At 35.8% G+C, this 15,275-nt stretch overlaps 5 protein-coding genes across 6 annotated transcripts; 2 read left to right on the plus strand and 3 right to left on the minus strand.

Annotated features, from left to right (window-relative positions):
* Window positions 1–233: 233 nt before the first annotated feature.
* LOC114166079 (zinc finger Ran-binding domain-containing protein 2) lies at window positions 234–2,095 on the plus strand. Its single transcript, XM_028050733.1, has 3 exons — window positions 234–442; window positions 835–1,210; window positions 1,710–2,095. The coding sequence occupies exons 2-3, from the start codon at window positions 855–857 to the stop codon at window positions 1,783–1,785; spliced, it is 432 nt and encodes a 143-aa protein (XP_027906534.1). The 5' UTR covers window positions 234–442; window positions 835–854; the 3' UTR covers window positions 1,786–2,095.
* A 2,583-nt stretch (window positions 2,096–4,678) lies between these two features.
* On the minus strand, window positions 4,679–5,359 carry LOC114165954 (ubiquitin-40S ribosomal protein S27a-like). The gene has a single exon (XM_028050595.1). It carries the CDS (start codon window positions 5,301–5,303, stop codon window positions 4,836–4,838), a length of 468 nt encoding a protein of 155 aa, XP_027906396.1. The 5' UTR covers window positions 5,304–5,359; the 3' UTR covers window positions 4,679–4,835.
* A 1,105-nt stretch (window positions 5,360–6,464) lies between these two features.
* LOC114167337 (3-isopropylmalate dehydratase small subunit 3-like) lies at window positions 6,465–8,722 on the minus strand. Of its 2 annotated transcripts, none has more exons than XM_028052397.1 (2): window positions 7,898–8,721; window positions 6,465–6,816 (listed from the first exon to the last, which is right to left on the minus strand). In XM_028052397.1, the coding sequence occupies exon 1, from the start codon at window positions 8,658–8,660 to the stop codon at window positions 7,899–7,901; it is 762 nt and encodes a 253-aa protein (XP_027908198.1). In that variant the 5' UTR covers window positions 8,661–8,721; the 3' UTR covers window positions 6,465–6,816; window position 7,898. The 2 variants fall into 2 exon arrangements, with proteins under 2 accessions (XP_027908198.1, XP_027908197.1); XM_028052396.1 differs by having other exon boundaries at window positions 6,479–6,834; window positions 7,898–8,722.
* Window positions 8,723–10,233: 1,511 nt separating this feature from the next.
* On the minus strand, window positions 10,234–12,249 carry LOC114167479. The gene is made up of 3 exons (XM_028052570.1): window positions 12,054–12,249; window positions 11,160–11,388; window positions 10,234–10,842 (listed from the first exon to the last, which is right to left on the minus strand). The coding sequence occupies exons 1-3, from the start codon at window positions 12,143–12,145 to the stop codon at window positions 10,555–10,557; spliced, it is 609 nt and encodes a 202-aa protein (XP_027908371.1). The 5' UTR covers window positions 12,146–12,249; the 3' UTR covers window positions 10,234–10,554.
* Window positions 12,250–13,408: 1,159 nt separating this feature from the next.
* On the plus strand, window positions 13,409–14,542 carry LOC114165666 (F-box only protein 6-like). Its single transcript, XM_028050235.1, has one exon. The coding sequence runs from the start codon at window positions 13,409–13,411 to the stop codon at window positions 14,540–14,542; it is 1,134 nt and encodes a 377-aa protein (XP_027906036.1).
* Window positions 14,543–15,275: the final 733 nt, after the last annotated feature.

Genomic DNA, 15,275 nt, shown 5'->3' on the forward strand with positions numbered 1-15,275 from the left:
ATAAAAGCAGCTAGTTGAGTTCAAACTAGCACTGTCAAGTATGAACCCTCTATTCTGATTTTGGAGTTGAAGGAGAAATGATTATCCTACATGCACTTTGCATCCATTACCGTACTCATTAAAAACTAAACCAAAATGAAATTGTAGCCCACTTCCAAAGTAAATGTTCAAAATTCAAAGTGTGCTCTCTTTGGAATTGTAGCACGAATTTCCTTTATCTCTTTTCCCTCCTTTAGAATTCATTGATTCCATTTATCTAGGTTGTCACTCAAACAACACTAAAAAGTACTACAACACGGCACTCCATTTATTCTCTTTTTTCTGTGGTCTCTGCCAGTATATAAACCATCCCCCATATCACATTTTCTCATCAGCAAATCCTCTACAGCTTCTTCTTCTTCTTCTGCTTCTCTAACACTCCAACTCACTACATTATCTTCAGGTTGGTCTTTGTATTTTCCCTTCCACCACCCCCCTCATATTTTTCTCAATCTCACCTATTCTTCAAAACTCTCTATGTAGTTCTTCAGTTATTAAACTCTTAAACTCTCCAGAAGCTCACATTTATAGTAATGAGAGTGCTATTTTATGTCAGCCTCGTAACTTGTTTTCATATGTTTCAGAGAAGCTAATCCAAGACTGAGTTATTTTATTTTAGATTTGTCCCAATATTATAATAAGCATGATGCTAGGAAGCTAGCTAGTGCCTAGTACGATGCATAAACACATTACACATGTAATGTGGCAATAAATATGCTACCAGAAAAATGTATTCAACATTTCAGACTTGGTTCTTGGTGTAATAACTATGATTGTTTTTGGTGAATGCAACAGTGTTTTGCAGGGAAGTAAATATGAGCAGACCGGGAGACTGGAACTGCAGGTCATGCCAGCACCTGAACTTTCAGAGGAGAGATTCATGCCAGCGATGTGGGGACTCAAAATATGGAGATAGAATTGATTTTGGTGCGTTTGGAGGAAGAGGAGGGTCTTCATTTGGGTTAACTGGGTCAGATGTTCGCCCTGGTGACTGGTACTGTGCTGCTGCTAACTGTGGGGCTCACAACTTTGCTAGCCGCTCAAGCTGCTTCAAGTGTGGTGCTTTCAAGGATGACTTGGCTGGAGGCTACAACAGTGACATCTTGCGCTCAAGAGCTTTTGGTGGCAGTGGAAGACCTGGTTGGAAATCTGGTGATTGGATATGCAGCAGGTCACCATCTTTTTGATTTTGAATCCAGTTATCTGCTGAGTTTTTTTTTGTGTTACCCTCTGCTGAGTCTTAAAAACACACTATTACGATGTTTTAAAGATATTTTTAATATGTTTTGAAACTTCAAAATCAATAGTCATTAGTGTATTTTGAAAGTACAGTAGAGAAACAACACAACAAAACCAGGAGAGAATCCAAATTCTTTGATTTTTGGTTCTTGCCAGAGGGAACATCTTGTGCTTTTTCTTTGGCTGCTGTCTTTAAAGTGTGAAGAATATGACAAACACCACAAAAACAAAAGGCACTGTTGGTGTTCTAGGCATGCAATGCAACTCATATCTTTATTGGTTTCCCCTTTCTTTGACTGCTTTTACAAGTTGCATACTTTGAAAACTGGTTTCCCAAGTAGTCTTTCCAATGACTTGTGTTTGTTTGTTGTTATGGAAAATGGATTATTTATTAATTGCTTCTTCATTTTGATCTTTGTGTGACTGAGCAGATCAGGATGCAATGAGCACAACTTCGCCAGCAGAATGGAATGCTTTAAATGCAGTGCTCCAAGGGACACGTACTAGTAGTAGAAAAAATGAGTTTATCCAAGCAAGAATTACTGGAGATGATGCTGCAAGATTTCTTTATTAATTTCTTTGGGATGTTAAAGACAGTGTGAATTCTGAAAAAAGGTGGTTTAAAAATGCCATGTTACAGAGAAGCTAGCTAGCTGCTACATCCCTTAGGATCTTTCTCAGATTTACCTCAAGAACTACAGCAATGTTGTTTTGGTGCTTTAAACTATTTTCTTTTAGTTTTGGCGTTAGAGAGTTCCATTTATTGTATGGTGCGTGGTTTTCTTAAATGAATATGAATCTCTTTTCTTTTCCCGTAGTTGTACTTCCTCAAGTGCTGCTGATGCAACAACGATCCATCACATTCATTTCATTAACTTTCACCAAGTGGACCATCTTATTCTCAATAATCAGACACACCAATCAAAACTAAGTATGCATGTGGGGTCACATGAGCAAACTGAAACCAAAACAACTTTAAACCTTTGAGTTGACAAAAAGAATATTTGATTTGAAATAACTTTGAATCAGAATTTCAAACAGTTATGTTCAACTATGGAGTAAAAAAAGGAAGACTAAGATATCTTCTTTAGTTTATGTGATGGATATTCCTTTATTTGATTCACAAATTCAGGTCCATGCTGTTTCTTTTTCTTGAAGGGTATGTAATGCAATTAACAGAAATCACATTGGATTCCTTTCTCTGAATGTAAAGTATAGCTTTAAAAAGGATTAAAAAGATGAGCCAAAGAGTCCATAACTACGTTTGCTTTTATGTAGGACTCTTGTCTTCCTTTCAGGCAAGCTTTATGTTAGTGAAGTGTCTCTCATTCTTTTCAGGAAAGCTTTATGTTGAACAAATGTCTCTCGTTCTATTATTCTTCTTATATTACTGTTAATTCATTATTCTCAGTGTTACTGTTATGGTCATTTAAAAAAAAAAAGCTGCATGGCTTAATGCTTATCAGTTGGAGGTCCCAATATGTCCTCCTAGTTGGGTGCAGTTCGGTAATGATGCTGACATTGAAAACATTATCCCCTTGAAAATCTCATCTCAATTCTCTTCTTTCCAATGAGGAACATTTCATTGACTGTAGAGAACCAGAATCCTTTCATTATTATCTATACAGTCATTTTATTTGTCTTGTTCCATGAGAAAAGAGTGACATTCTGAATGATAAATGAGGCAAATAGATCCAATTGGTGAATGCAGAAGTTTGCACTAATGAGACTTCAGAAGAAGCTATTGGTGAATGCAGACATCTCTGTATGATATATATTTGCTTTATTGTGTGGCGCAACGTCAAACCCCTGCATGTAAGTACAGATGATAGAAAATAAGAAAATTATACTATAACAACTAAATTTTGACAACTTTTGTTTACGACCTAAGTTTTTACAACCTAAATTGATATATTTTGAGTGATTTTTCATTTGTCAACCTCAGAAAAATAAGTCCATGTGAATGTTAGAAGAGTTAAGAAACAAACCCAAGTGAGGAATGAGTACAATAATAAATAGAAGAAAAATTGTCAAGAAATTGATATGAACCATTTTGTTGGCACTTATTAAATGAAGTTTGGAATAAATTGATAGAATAAGCACAGCTTTAGCGAGGAAATAAATTTCAGAAATTGAAAGGTCAAGATTTGTTCAATCGTAGTTCCCTTACTTTTCTCTGCTTTATTTTTCTATTCTTGGGTAAAATAAAATATTATCTGTCATGACATTTCAATTTTATACATAGAAGTATGTTGATAGTCCCTAGCAAAATTGTTGCAGTCCATAATTTTTCCCGACTAAACCAACCAAGAAAAATCTACAAACGTTGAAGGGAAGTTTTAAAAAATCAAGATTTAATTGCATTTTTTTTTTCCTTAATGTAGTGTGAACAATATTGATTCACATAATTTTAATTGTTCATTTTAATAACACATTAAAAATCAACAATTTTAATCTTACAGTTAGTCACAGTCCAACTTTTAATGGAAAAACATTAAGATGGGCTTTTAATGGTTCAGCCTCCATCTGAACTGAGCCCAATAAGATGGGCTTTCCTGTAAATGATCTATTTCATCAGAGACCCATGACCTTCCAAGCATGAAATCTCACTTCTTTTTTTCATTCCTCCATTCCATTTCCCCCTACCAAGTAAATCGTATGTGAAACAAACAAATGACAGCAAAGAAATATGAGAAACTTAGTCATTTATTCTACTCTTCCTCTTAGTAAACAGTTCTCTGGATTTCAATGCTTTATTTTTGTAAACAAGTTCTTAAAACGCTCTAACTTAACCTCCAAAAATGAGCATTGGCAACAGAAGATAATCTTGTTCAATGCTGATAACAAACCAAACCACAAATTCTAAAGATTGATCACAACAGCATATGCTCCAACGTATTGTTTTCACTTTTACAATATCAACCATAGTCAAATGAATTTGAAAATAGTTTTGTCAAGACAGTTAAGAGAACTATACCACCAAAGCTAGTCACTGTAGTTGAAGATTTCATTCCAATACCTCAAATGCAGAACTCAACTCCCACCTAACAATTAAATCCTAACATCCCCGCATTCCCACCATTGATCATGCTAGTCTGACAATGGCATTGAAGGAATTGGTAAGGGTGATTAGCATTAACGAAAAAGGAGGAATAAGGAAAAAGCGTTAAGGGAACTAGAAAAAATGATGATAAAGAAATAAATTGAAAAAGCAATGGAGCAAAAGAGGGTGGCGCATTTCCTAGAAGAAGACATAGCTCAAAATCTATGAAAGGATCCTGGATTCTGAAAGGTCCAAAAGAAGCACTTTCACGAGATCAATTTTACCCTAAAATCCCCTTTAATCTTCATAGAAGAATTAACCACCACAGCAATTCGAGCATAAACTACTTCAACGGGATTAACAAAATATGGATGCGAATAACAGATAATCGAAATCCATAAAGTATTGATAAAAGTTTAATTAAACCGAAACAGTCGCAACACTAAAAGAACAAAACATTAAACAAAACTTTAAGAACTAAAAATAACAGTAAGAAAAGCAAATGCATTACAACTTAGGCACCGGCCTTCTGGTAGACATAAGTGAGGCCGCACTTGCCGCAGTAGTGACGATCGAAATGGTTAGCCATGAAGGTTCCGGCGCCGCACTCAGCGTTAGGGCACTCCTTGCGGAGCCTCTGCACCTTGCCGGAGTCGTCAACCTTATAGAACTGCAAGACGGCGAGCTTCACCTTCTTGTGCTTGTGCTTGATCTTCTTAGGCTTGGTATAGGTCTTCTTCTTGCGCTTTTTGGCGCCGCCACGTAGACGGAGGACGAGGTGGAGAGTGGACTCCTTCTGGATGTTGTAGTCGGCGAGGGTGCGGCCGTCCTCGAGCTGCTTTCCGGCGAAGATGAGACGCTGCTGATCCGGCGGGATACCCTCCTTGTCCTGGATCTTGGCCTTCACATTATCGATTGTGTCCGAAGACTCAACCTCAAGGGTGATGGTTTTCCCCGTGAGGGTTTTCACGAATATCTGCATCGCGACGGCTAGGGTTTACTTGCAGGGTTTGTGCTTAGGAAAGGGAAAAGAAACTCATGGAGGATTTGTATGGTATTATGAGATTGGGCTTTTTTCTAACCTATTCTTCGGTCCAAACATGCTGAACCCACAGTAGGCATATGGGTAATTAATTCCCTCTGCATCCTTTTGTTTTTCTTCCTGTACCCCCATATAATCTGAAGTTATTCCTCACTAAAAATATATTTTCCAAATTCGGAAATATTATGTAAATTTTCAATCCAGAACATATTTAAAAAGATATATTATATTTAAATTATTCTTAATAATATTAAAATGTTATCTTTACTAATAAATATAATATAATAAATTTAGATAATAAATAAAAAGTATTATACAAATAATTTTTAAATATTTTATGAAATTATTCTGTTTATCATATGAAAAAAAAATTATATATCATTTATTGAGAATAATATTTTACATAATACATTATGGATATGGATCATACAATATAAAGTGTCTTTTTACCAAAGTTTAAACCTAATTTTAATGAAGTATATTTTAGAGATTAAAGATTTTATGGAGGTGCAGGAAGAAAAAAGGTGAGCGGCGATGTTAAGTTTTACATCTGCTTTTATTTACATTTCCACTCCCTTTTTGTAATTTTACTAATAAAGGCTTACATTTTAGAAAAATCACAACTTATTACATTAGGATATTCAGAACTTGTTATGTGTAGATTACAGGTGACATAATCCCACTTACTAATACGATAGAAAAAATTAACGGTGATTTAAGTAATTAAGTACATATATGTTTTGAAAAAATTCATTGTCTCTTCTGTTATATAAATATTAAACAATTCTCTGCATTTCAATGCTTTATTTTTGTTAAACAAGTTCAAAAAATACCAAGAGTATATATTGCTAAGAATTCGAGAAAGAAAAAACGGATTTAGAGAACAGGCACTAGGAGATCAGTTTCAGTACATGTTCCTAAAGTAAAAATTCAAGAAAAAAGAAATTATGCCCAAACATTTTTCTAGTTTTCTTTTTCGCTGTTATTTAGAAGCTAATGTAACAAGATTATTGTATTCTACTGTTTCGATATGGTATTTGAAACCCTAAACCCTAGATCTATAATACCAATCCACCCGTTTTATATTATTTAAAAACAAACTTCTCAAATCAACATGCGCAAAGCAAGGATTAAAAACTATAATATAATAAAGTTCCTGCTGATGCAACATTCATCCAATCTTTGACATCGAGGAAAACTTCATATTTCCCAAGTACAAAATAATTCTAAAGCCAAACTACAGTACTAATCTTCCTTCATCCAAATTAATTTCACCTTAGAAAGACAAAGCAGTAGTAGCCTATCTGAAGAACTGTCAAATGTCTAAACTGCATACTACGAGAAAAAATATGCATAGAGAAGGCAATAAGTTGCAAATACTCAAATAATCGGGTAGTTGCTGCTGCCAAAGGTGACACGGTTCCAACAAATCCATGAACGCTTCCAGCTTCCCCTAAAAGAAAACATAGAACTACTTCCAAAAATAAGAGCCAAGCTTAATAGAAACACAGAAAGAAACGTATGCATCAAGACGCTCTAACTTAACTTCCAAAAATGAGCATTGGCAACAGAAGATAATCTTGTTCAATGCTGATAACAAACTAAACCACAAGAACTAAAGATTGACGACAATAGCATATGCTCCGACGTATTGTTTTCATTTTTAGAATACAATGAAAACATAAACCATGGTCAAATGAATTTGAAAATGGTTTTGTTAAGACAGTTAAGAGAACTATACCACAAAAGCTAAGTAGTTGAATAGTCCAATGGCTTATAAACCGCAGACAATATATGCATACCTCAAATGTAGGACTCAACTCACACCTAACAATTGGATCCTAACATCCCCATTCCCACAATGATCCACACGGTCTCGATACTGACGTGGATTGGCTGTGCACCACCCTTTTGATTAGTTCCTAGAGAACACTGTGCCACTGATTTGAAGCTCAGAGGCATGAAGAAAGACTATAATACCAACTGAAAGAAGGTTGGGACCATCGTTGTCAAATTCGTGAGTTAACTCATACATTCTTACACTCTTAGTTTAAAAATAGGTGGAGAAAACAAATTAACTCGTAATCAAACTTCTATTCTGGATTTTACCTATAAAACGTGCATAATATCTTGAGTCAAAAAGTGTGTGTACTCCTGAATCATTTTTAAGAATGCGTATGAATGTGGCCATTTATAAAATTTGATCTTATGTAGTACTTTTGTACTATTAACCTAGACAAACCTTAATCCAAGTTAACCATTAACATTTTCCTTAACCTGACTCTCATCAAGAAAGCTCAATTCAACAGACCAGTCAATCAGACAAAAGAGCCACAAGGCTTGAGACTTCAAATAGTTCATTCTCCTTAATGGAGGATTCAGAACACTTGCACTTCAAGAAGTTCAAATGGACCCTTTTCTATCTATGAATCAGGTAATTTTCGTTCATCCGATCTTAGTTTAGGTAATTAATCTACACAATGCAACTCTGTCATAAATGTATGGTACCAAAGGAGAAGGTAAGAACGCAATACCTCAACGAGAGGGAATCATGCCGGACTTCCTCGCATAGGCAAAGATGCCACCAGCCTCAATAACCGGACCAGCGTCACCGATCGGCTTCAACCGATATTCCTTCCCGGTGGTGTGATTAATCAAGCGGCTCTCTCCGAGCTCGATCGTGACAACATCACCGGTGCGGCACTCCTCGCAGAGGCGGGTCTCCGACTCCAGCGGGTACACCTCGCCGGTGGCCACCGAATTCCGGAAAAAGATCCGCGCGTACGACTCCGCGACCACGGCGGCAGCGCCGGAGGCGCCCAACGCTACGGGCGCGTGCTCGCGGGAGGAGCCGCAGCCGAAGTTGGCGCCGCCGATGACAATGGCGTACTTGGTCTTGGTCTCGCCGGGTTCAATGAAACGCGTGGCGTAGGAGGCGGGGAGGCCGACCAGGGCGTAGGAGCCGAGCTTCTCGTACTCGTCGGGCTTGGAAGGAACGAGGGTGAGGTATTCCGCGGGGATGATCTGGTCCGTGTCGATGTTGTCGCCGACAACATAGCAGAGGCCGTGGAAAGTGGCGGAGGGAGAGGATGACGCGCTGGATTGGGCGCGTGGGGATTGGAGGGAAACGGTGAGACGATTACGAGGGTTTGATTTGGGAGTGGGAAATGAGAGGAAGGGCGGAGAAGAAGAAGAAAGAAGAGAGTGGCCGACAAAGCGTTTGCCGGAAGAAGACACGGCGAGGTTTCGAGGAATAACGGTTGCAGTTGCAGAGAATAACGACGCCATTGTTTTCATTTCAATACCTTTCTCACTCACTCACTCAATTTCCTCTGCAGAACGTTCATGGTAATTTATGTAGGGTATTCAAACGACGACGCTTAAAGGACCCGGCGGCGCCTGTGGTAGGTAAGTGCTTCAGCCTTTTTTTTTTTTTTTACTCTAAGGTTATTGTTGTTTTTACATTGAAAATCATCAGTTTTTCAGATTTTATATGTTTTATTTTATTGGTTTATCATTTAGAAATAATGTTTCAGAAATATATATTTATATATATATATAAATACACACAAAAAATTATTAACCTAAAAAAATGTTCACGTTACTTAATTAAAACGTATAACGTATAATATAATATTAGAAAGTAATTTTAAAATTTTTATGAGATTATTATTTTAGATAAACAAAAACGAGGTAACTTGTTATTAATTTGTTAAAGTAAACTTTGATAAATTCACGATAAATTCTTGAGCTGAATTTTATATTCAATTATAGGGTTTTTCTAATTTTTTAACATTTTATTAGACTCAAATTATCGGATGAATTTAACTTCTTTTAGAATTTTTTTTTACTTTAACATTACCACTAACACGTTAATTTGGCATGCGAACAATTTTTTTAAATAAAAATAATAATAATTTAAAAAAAATTAAAAAAATCAAAAAATTTATAAAATAACACGTAATAATTATTATTTACAATCGGTTAACTATTTTAACATATTTTAACGGTGTTAAAACAATAAATGAATTGGATAAAAATAATAAATATTAAGACCAAATTAAAAAAAATTAAAACATGACCAAATTGAAAAAATTAAACAAAAACTAAAATTAAATCATTATTTAAGCCATTTATATAAGATTTCTTCACATGTAATTTAATGTTATTTAGTAAAATTATACTACCACATAACGAAAATATTAAATTATTATCAAATTAAGAGTATTATATATATATATATATATATTCTTTATTTTATTTGTTATATTAGATAAACTCTTCTAAATTCCAATGGGGTTTTCTAAAACTCCACCATTTCATTCAAACTCTTGAGATACAGAATCTTAATCCCCGTAATACAAATTAAAATCTCAGTGTGAGGATTTTTAACTAAAAATAAAGTCAAGACAACTTTATTCAAGTTTGATAAACAAATTTAAGACCATTTTTCTTCTTGAAGTATTTAATGTAGAAACTTATTAAGAACTATATTCAATACTACGAAACAAGATAAAATAATGCGGTAACAATAAATCCATTTTACGCGATCAGACCTGATTTTTTTAGTAATGGAAGATGACTCAATCTTATCATTATTTGATAGAACTGTTATATGACATTATGAATTTAATTTCTAAAGCACTTTCGGACATAAAGTTTGAGTTTAGGAAACAAACGTTCTTTAGATTTAACAAATGCAATGAAAGAATCAACACTTCCCATCTTAAGCTGCATTGTGCATCTTCTAAAGAATGCTCTCAGTTCTCTATTCAGAACAGTACTCAATGCACTCGACAAAGAAAACTATGTCTGCAACTCACTCAGCTCATATACATCTCTTTCTGAAAACAAATAAATAATGGCATCCTTTTGTTTGAATTTGATCAATGCAATGAAAGATCTAAGAGTGCACAATAATCTGAATTTGCACATCTTAAAGAATTATCAAACCCCTATTCAGAACAGCAGCAATGAATGCATGCGCTTGACAGTTTCTGCAAGTCATTCTCATTCATGAACAATACAAAAAATTCATGCTGCATAATCACCACTAGCAACCCTGTGATTAAGAATTTTTCTATTCATGTGTCTGCAATTGCATTAGGCAATACAAGTGCTACCTACCTATCAGTTTCAGGCATCATAGCCAATTAGGCCATGGACGTATGCATGTCATTCATTACAAGTCTCATTTTCCCTTTGATTTGAAACGTTTAACCTTCTTAACATGCTTTCTAGTGAATGTACGAATTAACTTTCTGACATCCTTTCTGATAGAGAAGAATGCTGAGATTAGTACAATATACATGGCTGGATAGATGTAGATGCCTTTTGCTTGAGCGAAACCAGATCTTCCCATTATGGACTCTCTAATGACACCCCACATGATAAGAAGTACTCCAAAAAGGCCCATTCTTCCTGGTTTTATCAGCCCTGTGATTGCTCCTGCCACAGACAAGTAGCTTCCTGCAAGAACCTGCAACACAATCCCAACCCAATGAGGGTCAAAGCTTAACCTTCAACAAGTTCATTACCAAATGCTAGCAACATACTCCCTGACACACTTCTCTCAACACAATATCCATTAATGGCTGAAAATTGAAAGAAATTGCAAAATTGTGTAAGGCATATTCCTTGTTTGATGAACTTCACTCACAACTTTATGTAATTTTTAAGAAAAGTTTAACCAAGAACAGACAGTGTGTTAAAATTAGAAGTAGTGCGGGATTTGTTGCTAGCACTGATCTCAATACTAACAGAGGAATTATTTTCAGTTACTAATCAACACAACACCTCTAGGCGTTGGATATCTGATGCAGCAGACACTGTCCTTGTATTGAACTGGTGAATGTTTAGCAGATTTTCGTAGCTTGGGATGGTTTTGTGATTGCAAATTGCCTTTGCAACAGCTCCAGGGTAGAAAAGGATCTTCACTATAGAACGAGGGAAGACCTCACTTGCAATTAACTGAGAAGATGTCACTTCTATCGGTGTCTTACATATTCCAATTCTACATGGAACCCTGGAAATAAACAAGACCTCTGTGACCATCATCACCACCGCGATACAAATTTAAAAGCACCATTCCAGAACTTCATTCTAAGCTTTTGGCAATTGATAATTGCAGGAATTACAAAAACAAGAACAAAAAGCATCCCAATTACAAGACCCTGTTACTAGTGGCAGTGCAATCACAAACAAAAATTAATGTTAGAATTTTCTGCGAGCCACTTCAATTGTCAAATACTTAGGAGATTTGATAATGTACTTTGCTTGCTAGTTCTGCCGTTTTACACTTGATCAACACATTGAAAATTAACGCAATAAAAAAAAATGTAAGTAACAAAAAAGGGTTCCTATATGTTACACCAACCCTAATTTCTGGAATATTTAATTGAAGGTGCATTTGATTTCAATCGTTGTTGACTGATGATTTAAAAACGACACATTGGATCTACAATACATGATAAAACAAAAACAAAAAAGACAACTGTAAAATCTGTATTGAAAAATATAAAGAAAAAGATTCCCTGCACATTCTAGAATCATTTTATCCTATGTTCTCTTCTTTCGTTGAGCAATGGTTTGTTTATGCTATTCTGATAATGGCATTGAAGGAATTGGTAAGGGTGATTAGCATAGACGAAATAAGAGGAATAAGGTAAAAGGGTTAAGGGGAAATGATACCTGAAAATGGGAACTTGAAAAATGATGATAAAGAAATAAATTGAAAAAGCAATGGAGCTAATGAGGGTGGCGCATCTCCTAGAAGAAGCCATAGCTCCAAATCTTTGAAAGGACCCTCGATTCTGAAAGGTCCCACAAAAATGGAATTGATGTTCCAAAAGGAGGTAACACTTTCACGAGATCAATTTTACCCTAAAATCCCCTTTTATATTCATTTCTTGTTTATATATAGCATGAGAGAATAACTCGTGTGATAAAATTAAAATCGTTTTCGTTTAATTCATCCAAAAAGTAAAAATTTGGTTTTGGTATTTTCCTCAACCTCAAGTCATGTCTTGTAAATGTTTCCTCTGCAAGGGACCATGCCCATCTCAAACTATGAATACATTCTCGTAATGTTTTATCAATAATCTTATATAAAAATGATACTTTATATTATCAAGATTATTTATTTAAATCTTATTAAAATTGAGTGGAAGAAAATTCAAATGAAATATATATATATATATATATATATATATATATATAAACAATATAATGTCAATTCAGATATGTTAATGGACACTCACCATGGCACACGAACTTAAGACGCAAAATTAGGTTTCTGGACAGTAACGTAATCTATATCTTTCAATATCTTACTTCAGTTTTTGAGGATAAGGTTCTAAGCAAAGCCAATAATCAATAAATTAATGGATCAATTAATTAAGCAATATAGATGCAGCTTTTTAATACCTCAAATAATTCACGCCCATTTTCTTTATACTTGCAATCATTATCCTTTTGTTCACCAACTGTTTGTGAGAATGAAACAATTTTTTCCTGCAACACTTCTGAATCTTTTTCAATAAAGAAAAGTAGCGAGAAAGCTTTGTACAAAAGAGCAGAGGATTTGTAGTAACTCAAATTTGCTTTTCAAAAAGGAGGAAATACGAATTTGAAGTAGCACATATTCTCTCACCCTTTGGCTATCTCCAAGAACCATCCAATCCAATTTAGGTTTCTGATATTAAATCCAAAAGTGACAAAGTTCACACGCAACTTGGTGGAGGTGACAGAGCTCCGCATCACATGTGGGTCACACATCTCGATGCAATTATTGGCCTCTGATAATTGCTCAACCCAATAACTCTCCTTAAAAAAAACATCATTTTTAACTAGCACAATTTCATGTTGTCCACAGCAAATAACTTCATTACAAATACAAAGATAACAATGATTTTATCAACAGAAACAAATTTATCAGTGACTGTTGGTAACTGCACACTGCAATTCAGTAGTTGATAAATACTATATATGCTAAGTTGATGAGTATCTATCTATCACCCCTTAGATTGAAATCACCAATTCTGGGTATGTCAATTTGGAACAACCTACCCTTAGATCTCTTAGCCAAAGTTTTCTCCTTTCTCTCCCCAGATTCATTGGCCATAGCAAGATCAGTTTGCAAGAATTGGCACACTTGTTCCAAAGCATATCCTCTATCCCCGACAACAACATCATCAACAACAACAACAACCTCTTCATGGTTCTTGGCTCTTCCAATTCGCAACCATAGAGCATGTTGTTATGCTCACAATCCCACCATAGACAAATGGCACCAACTCTCTCTGCCACTACCATCCATTCGACCAATTGCCTCAATCGGAAGCCTCCTCCTCCTGAGGGTCACCAATTCCACAACCCTCCAATTGGGTCTCTTCAACCCCTTCACCGGAGAGTTCAAGCACCTTCCCCGGTTGCGCGCGGCAAGAACCAACCCTGCCGTTGGAGTCAAAGTCTCGGAGTCTTCGAATTCATCTCATGATGATGTTGTGTTCCCTTCGTTTAGAGTGTACGTGGCAGGTGGCATGTCGGAGGCGGCGGCGGAAGGTGGCGCCACGTATGAAACGAAGGTGGAGATGTACGACTCGAGGATAGAGACGTGGCGGGTTGTGGGGTCGACGCCGGTGGAATTCGCGGTGAGGCTGACGGTGTGGACGCCGAATGAGAATGTGTGCATTGGAGAGACTCTGTATTGGGTAACCTCGGCGAGAGCGTACAGCGTTGTGGGGTATGATGTTGGGAGAAATGGGTGGAGGGAACTGGGTGTGCCCATGGCTGAAAAGCTTGAGTTTGCATCGCTTGTGAAGAGAAATGGGGCATTGGGATTGGTGGGTGGAACTTGTGGAGGAAGTGGTTGCATTTGGGGGCTTGGTGAAGGTGACGACAAGTGGTGCTTGGTGGATGAGGTGCCCCTTCAATTGGGGTTGAGATTGTTGGGAGGGAAGAGGGTTTGGGAGAGTGTGAAGTGTGTGGGGAATGAGGATTGTATCTGTTTGTACAGAGATCTGGGTTCTGGAATGGTGGCTTGCAGAAGGGTTGGGTGCGAATGGGTTTGGGTTTGGATTTATGGCTGTGACAACCTCAAGGGAAAGCCTTTGCCCAATTCCGCCATTAGAGGGGCACTTCTTCATCCCACTCTTGCTTCTTCTTCTCTTATCTTTTGAACAACACTGGTTTTTCTGATACCAGTTGTGAGATTGTGAATGTGTTTGAGGATTAGTTTATGTTTGGAATGTGTATCTTCATCTCATTCAATAACTTTGATTCTTCTTTGTCTTTTCTATTGATTTTAACAAGAATGTTACTAACTTTAACTTGGAAAATTTGTATCATAAACATTATTATCACGAGAATGATGTAATTTCTCATCGAGTACAATTAAATCTATTTGTATATTTTAATCTTTAGATTACAAGAAAAATTAATATTATTAATAGCTATGATTTTTCCCATTTGGAAAGAAAGAATCGTTATAAGAGGTAAAATTTTCTTCTTTTATATCTAACATAACTCTTTATCCAAAATTCAAATTTAAATTTATTGAATAAATTGATATAATATCGCACTAATTAATTAAATAAAATAAACATTTATTTTAGAAAGAATGTGAAAAAAAAAAGTAATTTTTGGTTTGGATATTGTATTTGAAGTTTTAACGTGTATTTGAACGTTGGTTTTCGTACCCATTATGTGAACTTTATTTGGCCACAACCCATGAAAAAAGGTCATCAATTATTTGATAAATCTTTAATACATTGATAACATTGATGAAATGATAATGATGGTTATGATTATGACCACTTTTTGTATTAATTTAATGAAATTTTGGTTTTGAATAATTAAAGTTAAAAAATCATTATTTGCTTTCTTTGCCTTCGTCATACGGTTGCTTACAAA

Source organism: Vigna unguiculata, chromosome 10, assembly GCF_004118075.2.
Source record: "Vigna unguiculata cultivar IT97K-499-35 chromosome 10, ASM411807v1, whole genome shotgun sequence".
NCBI classification, from domain to species: Eukaryota; Viridiplantae; Streptophyta; class Magnoliopsida; order Fabales; family Fabaceae; genus Vigna; species Vigna unguiculata.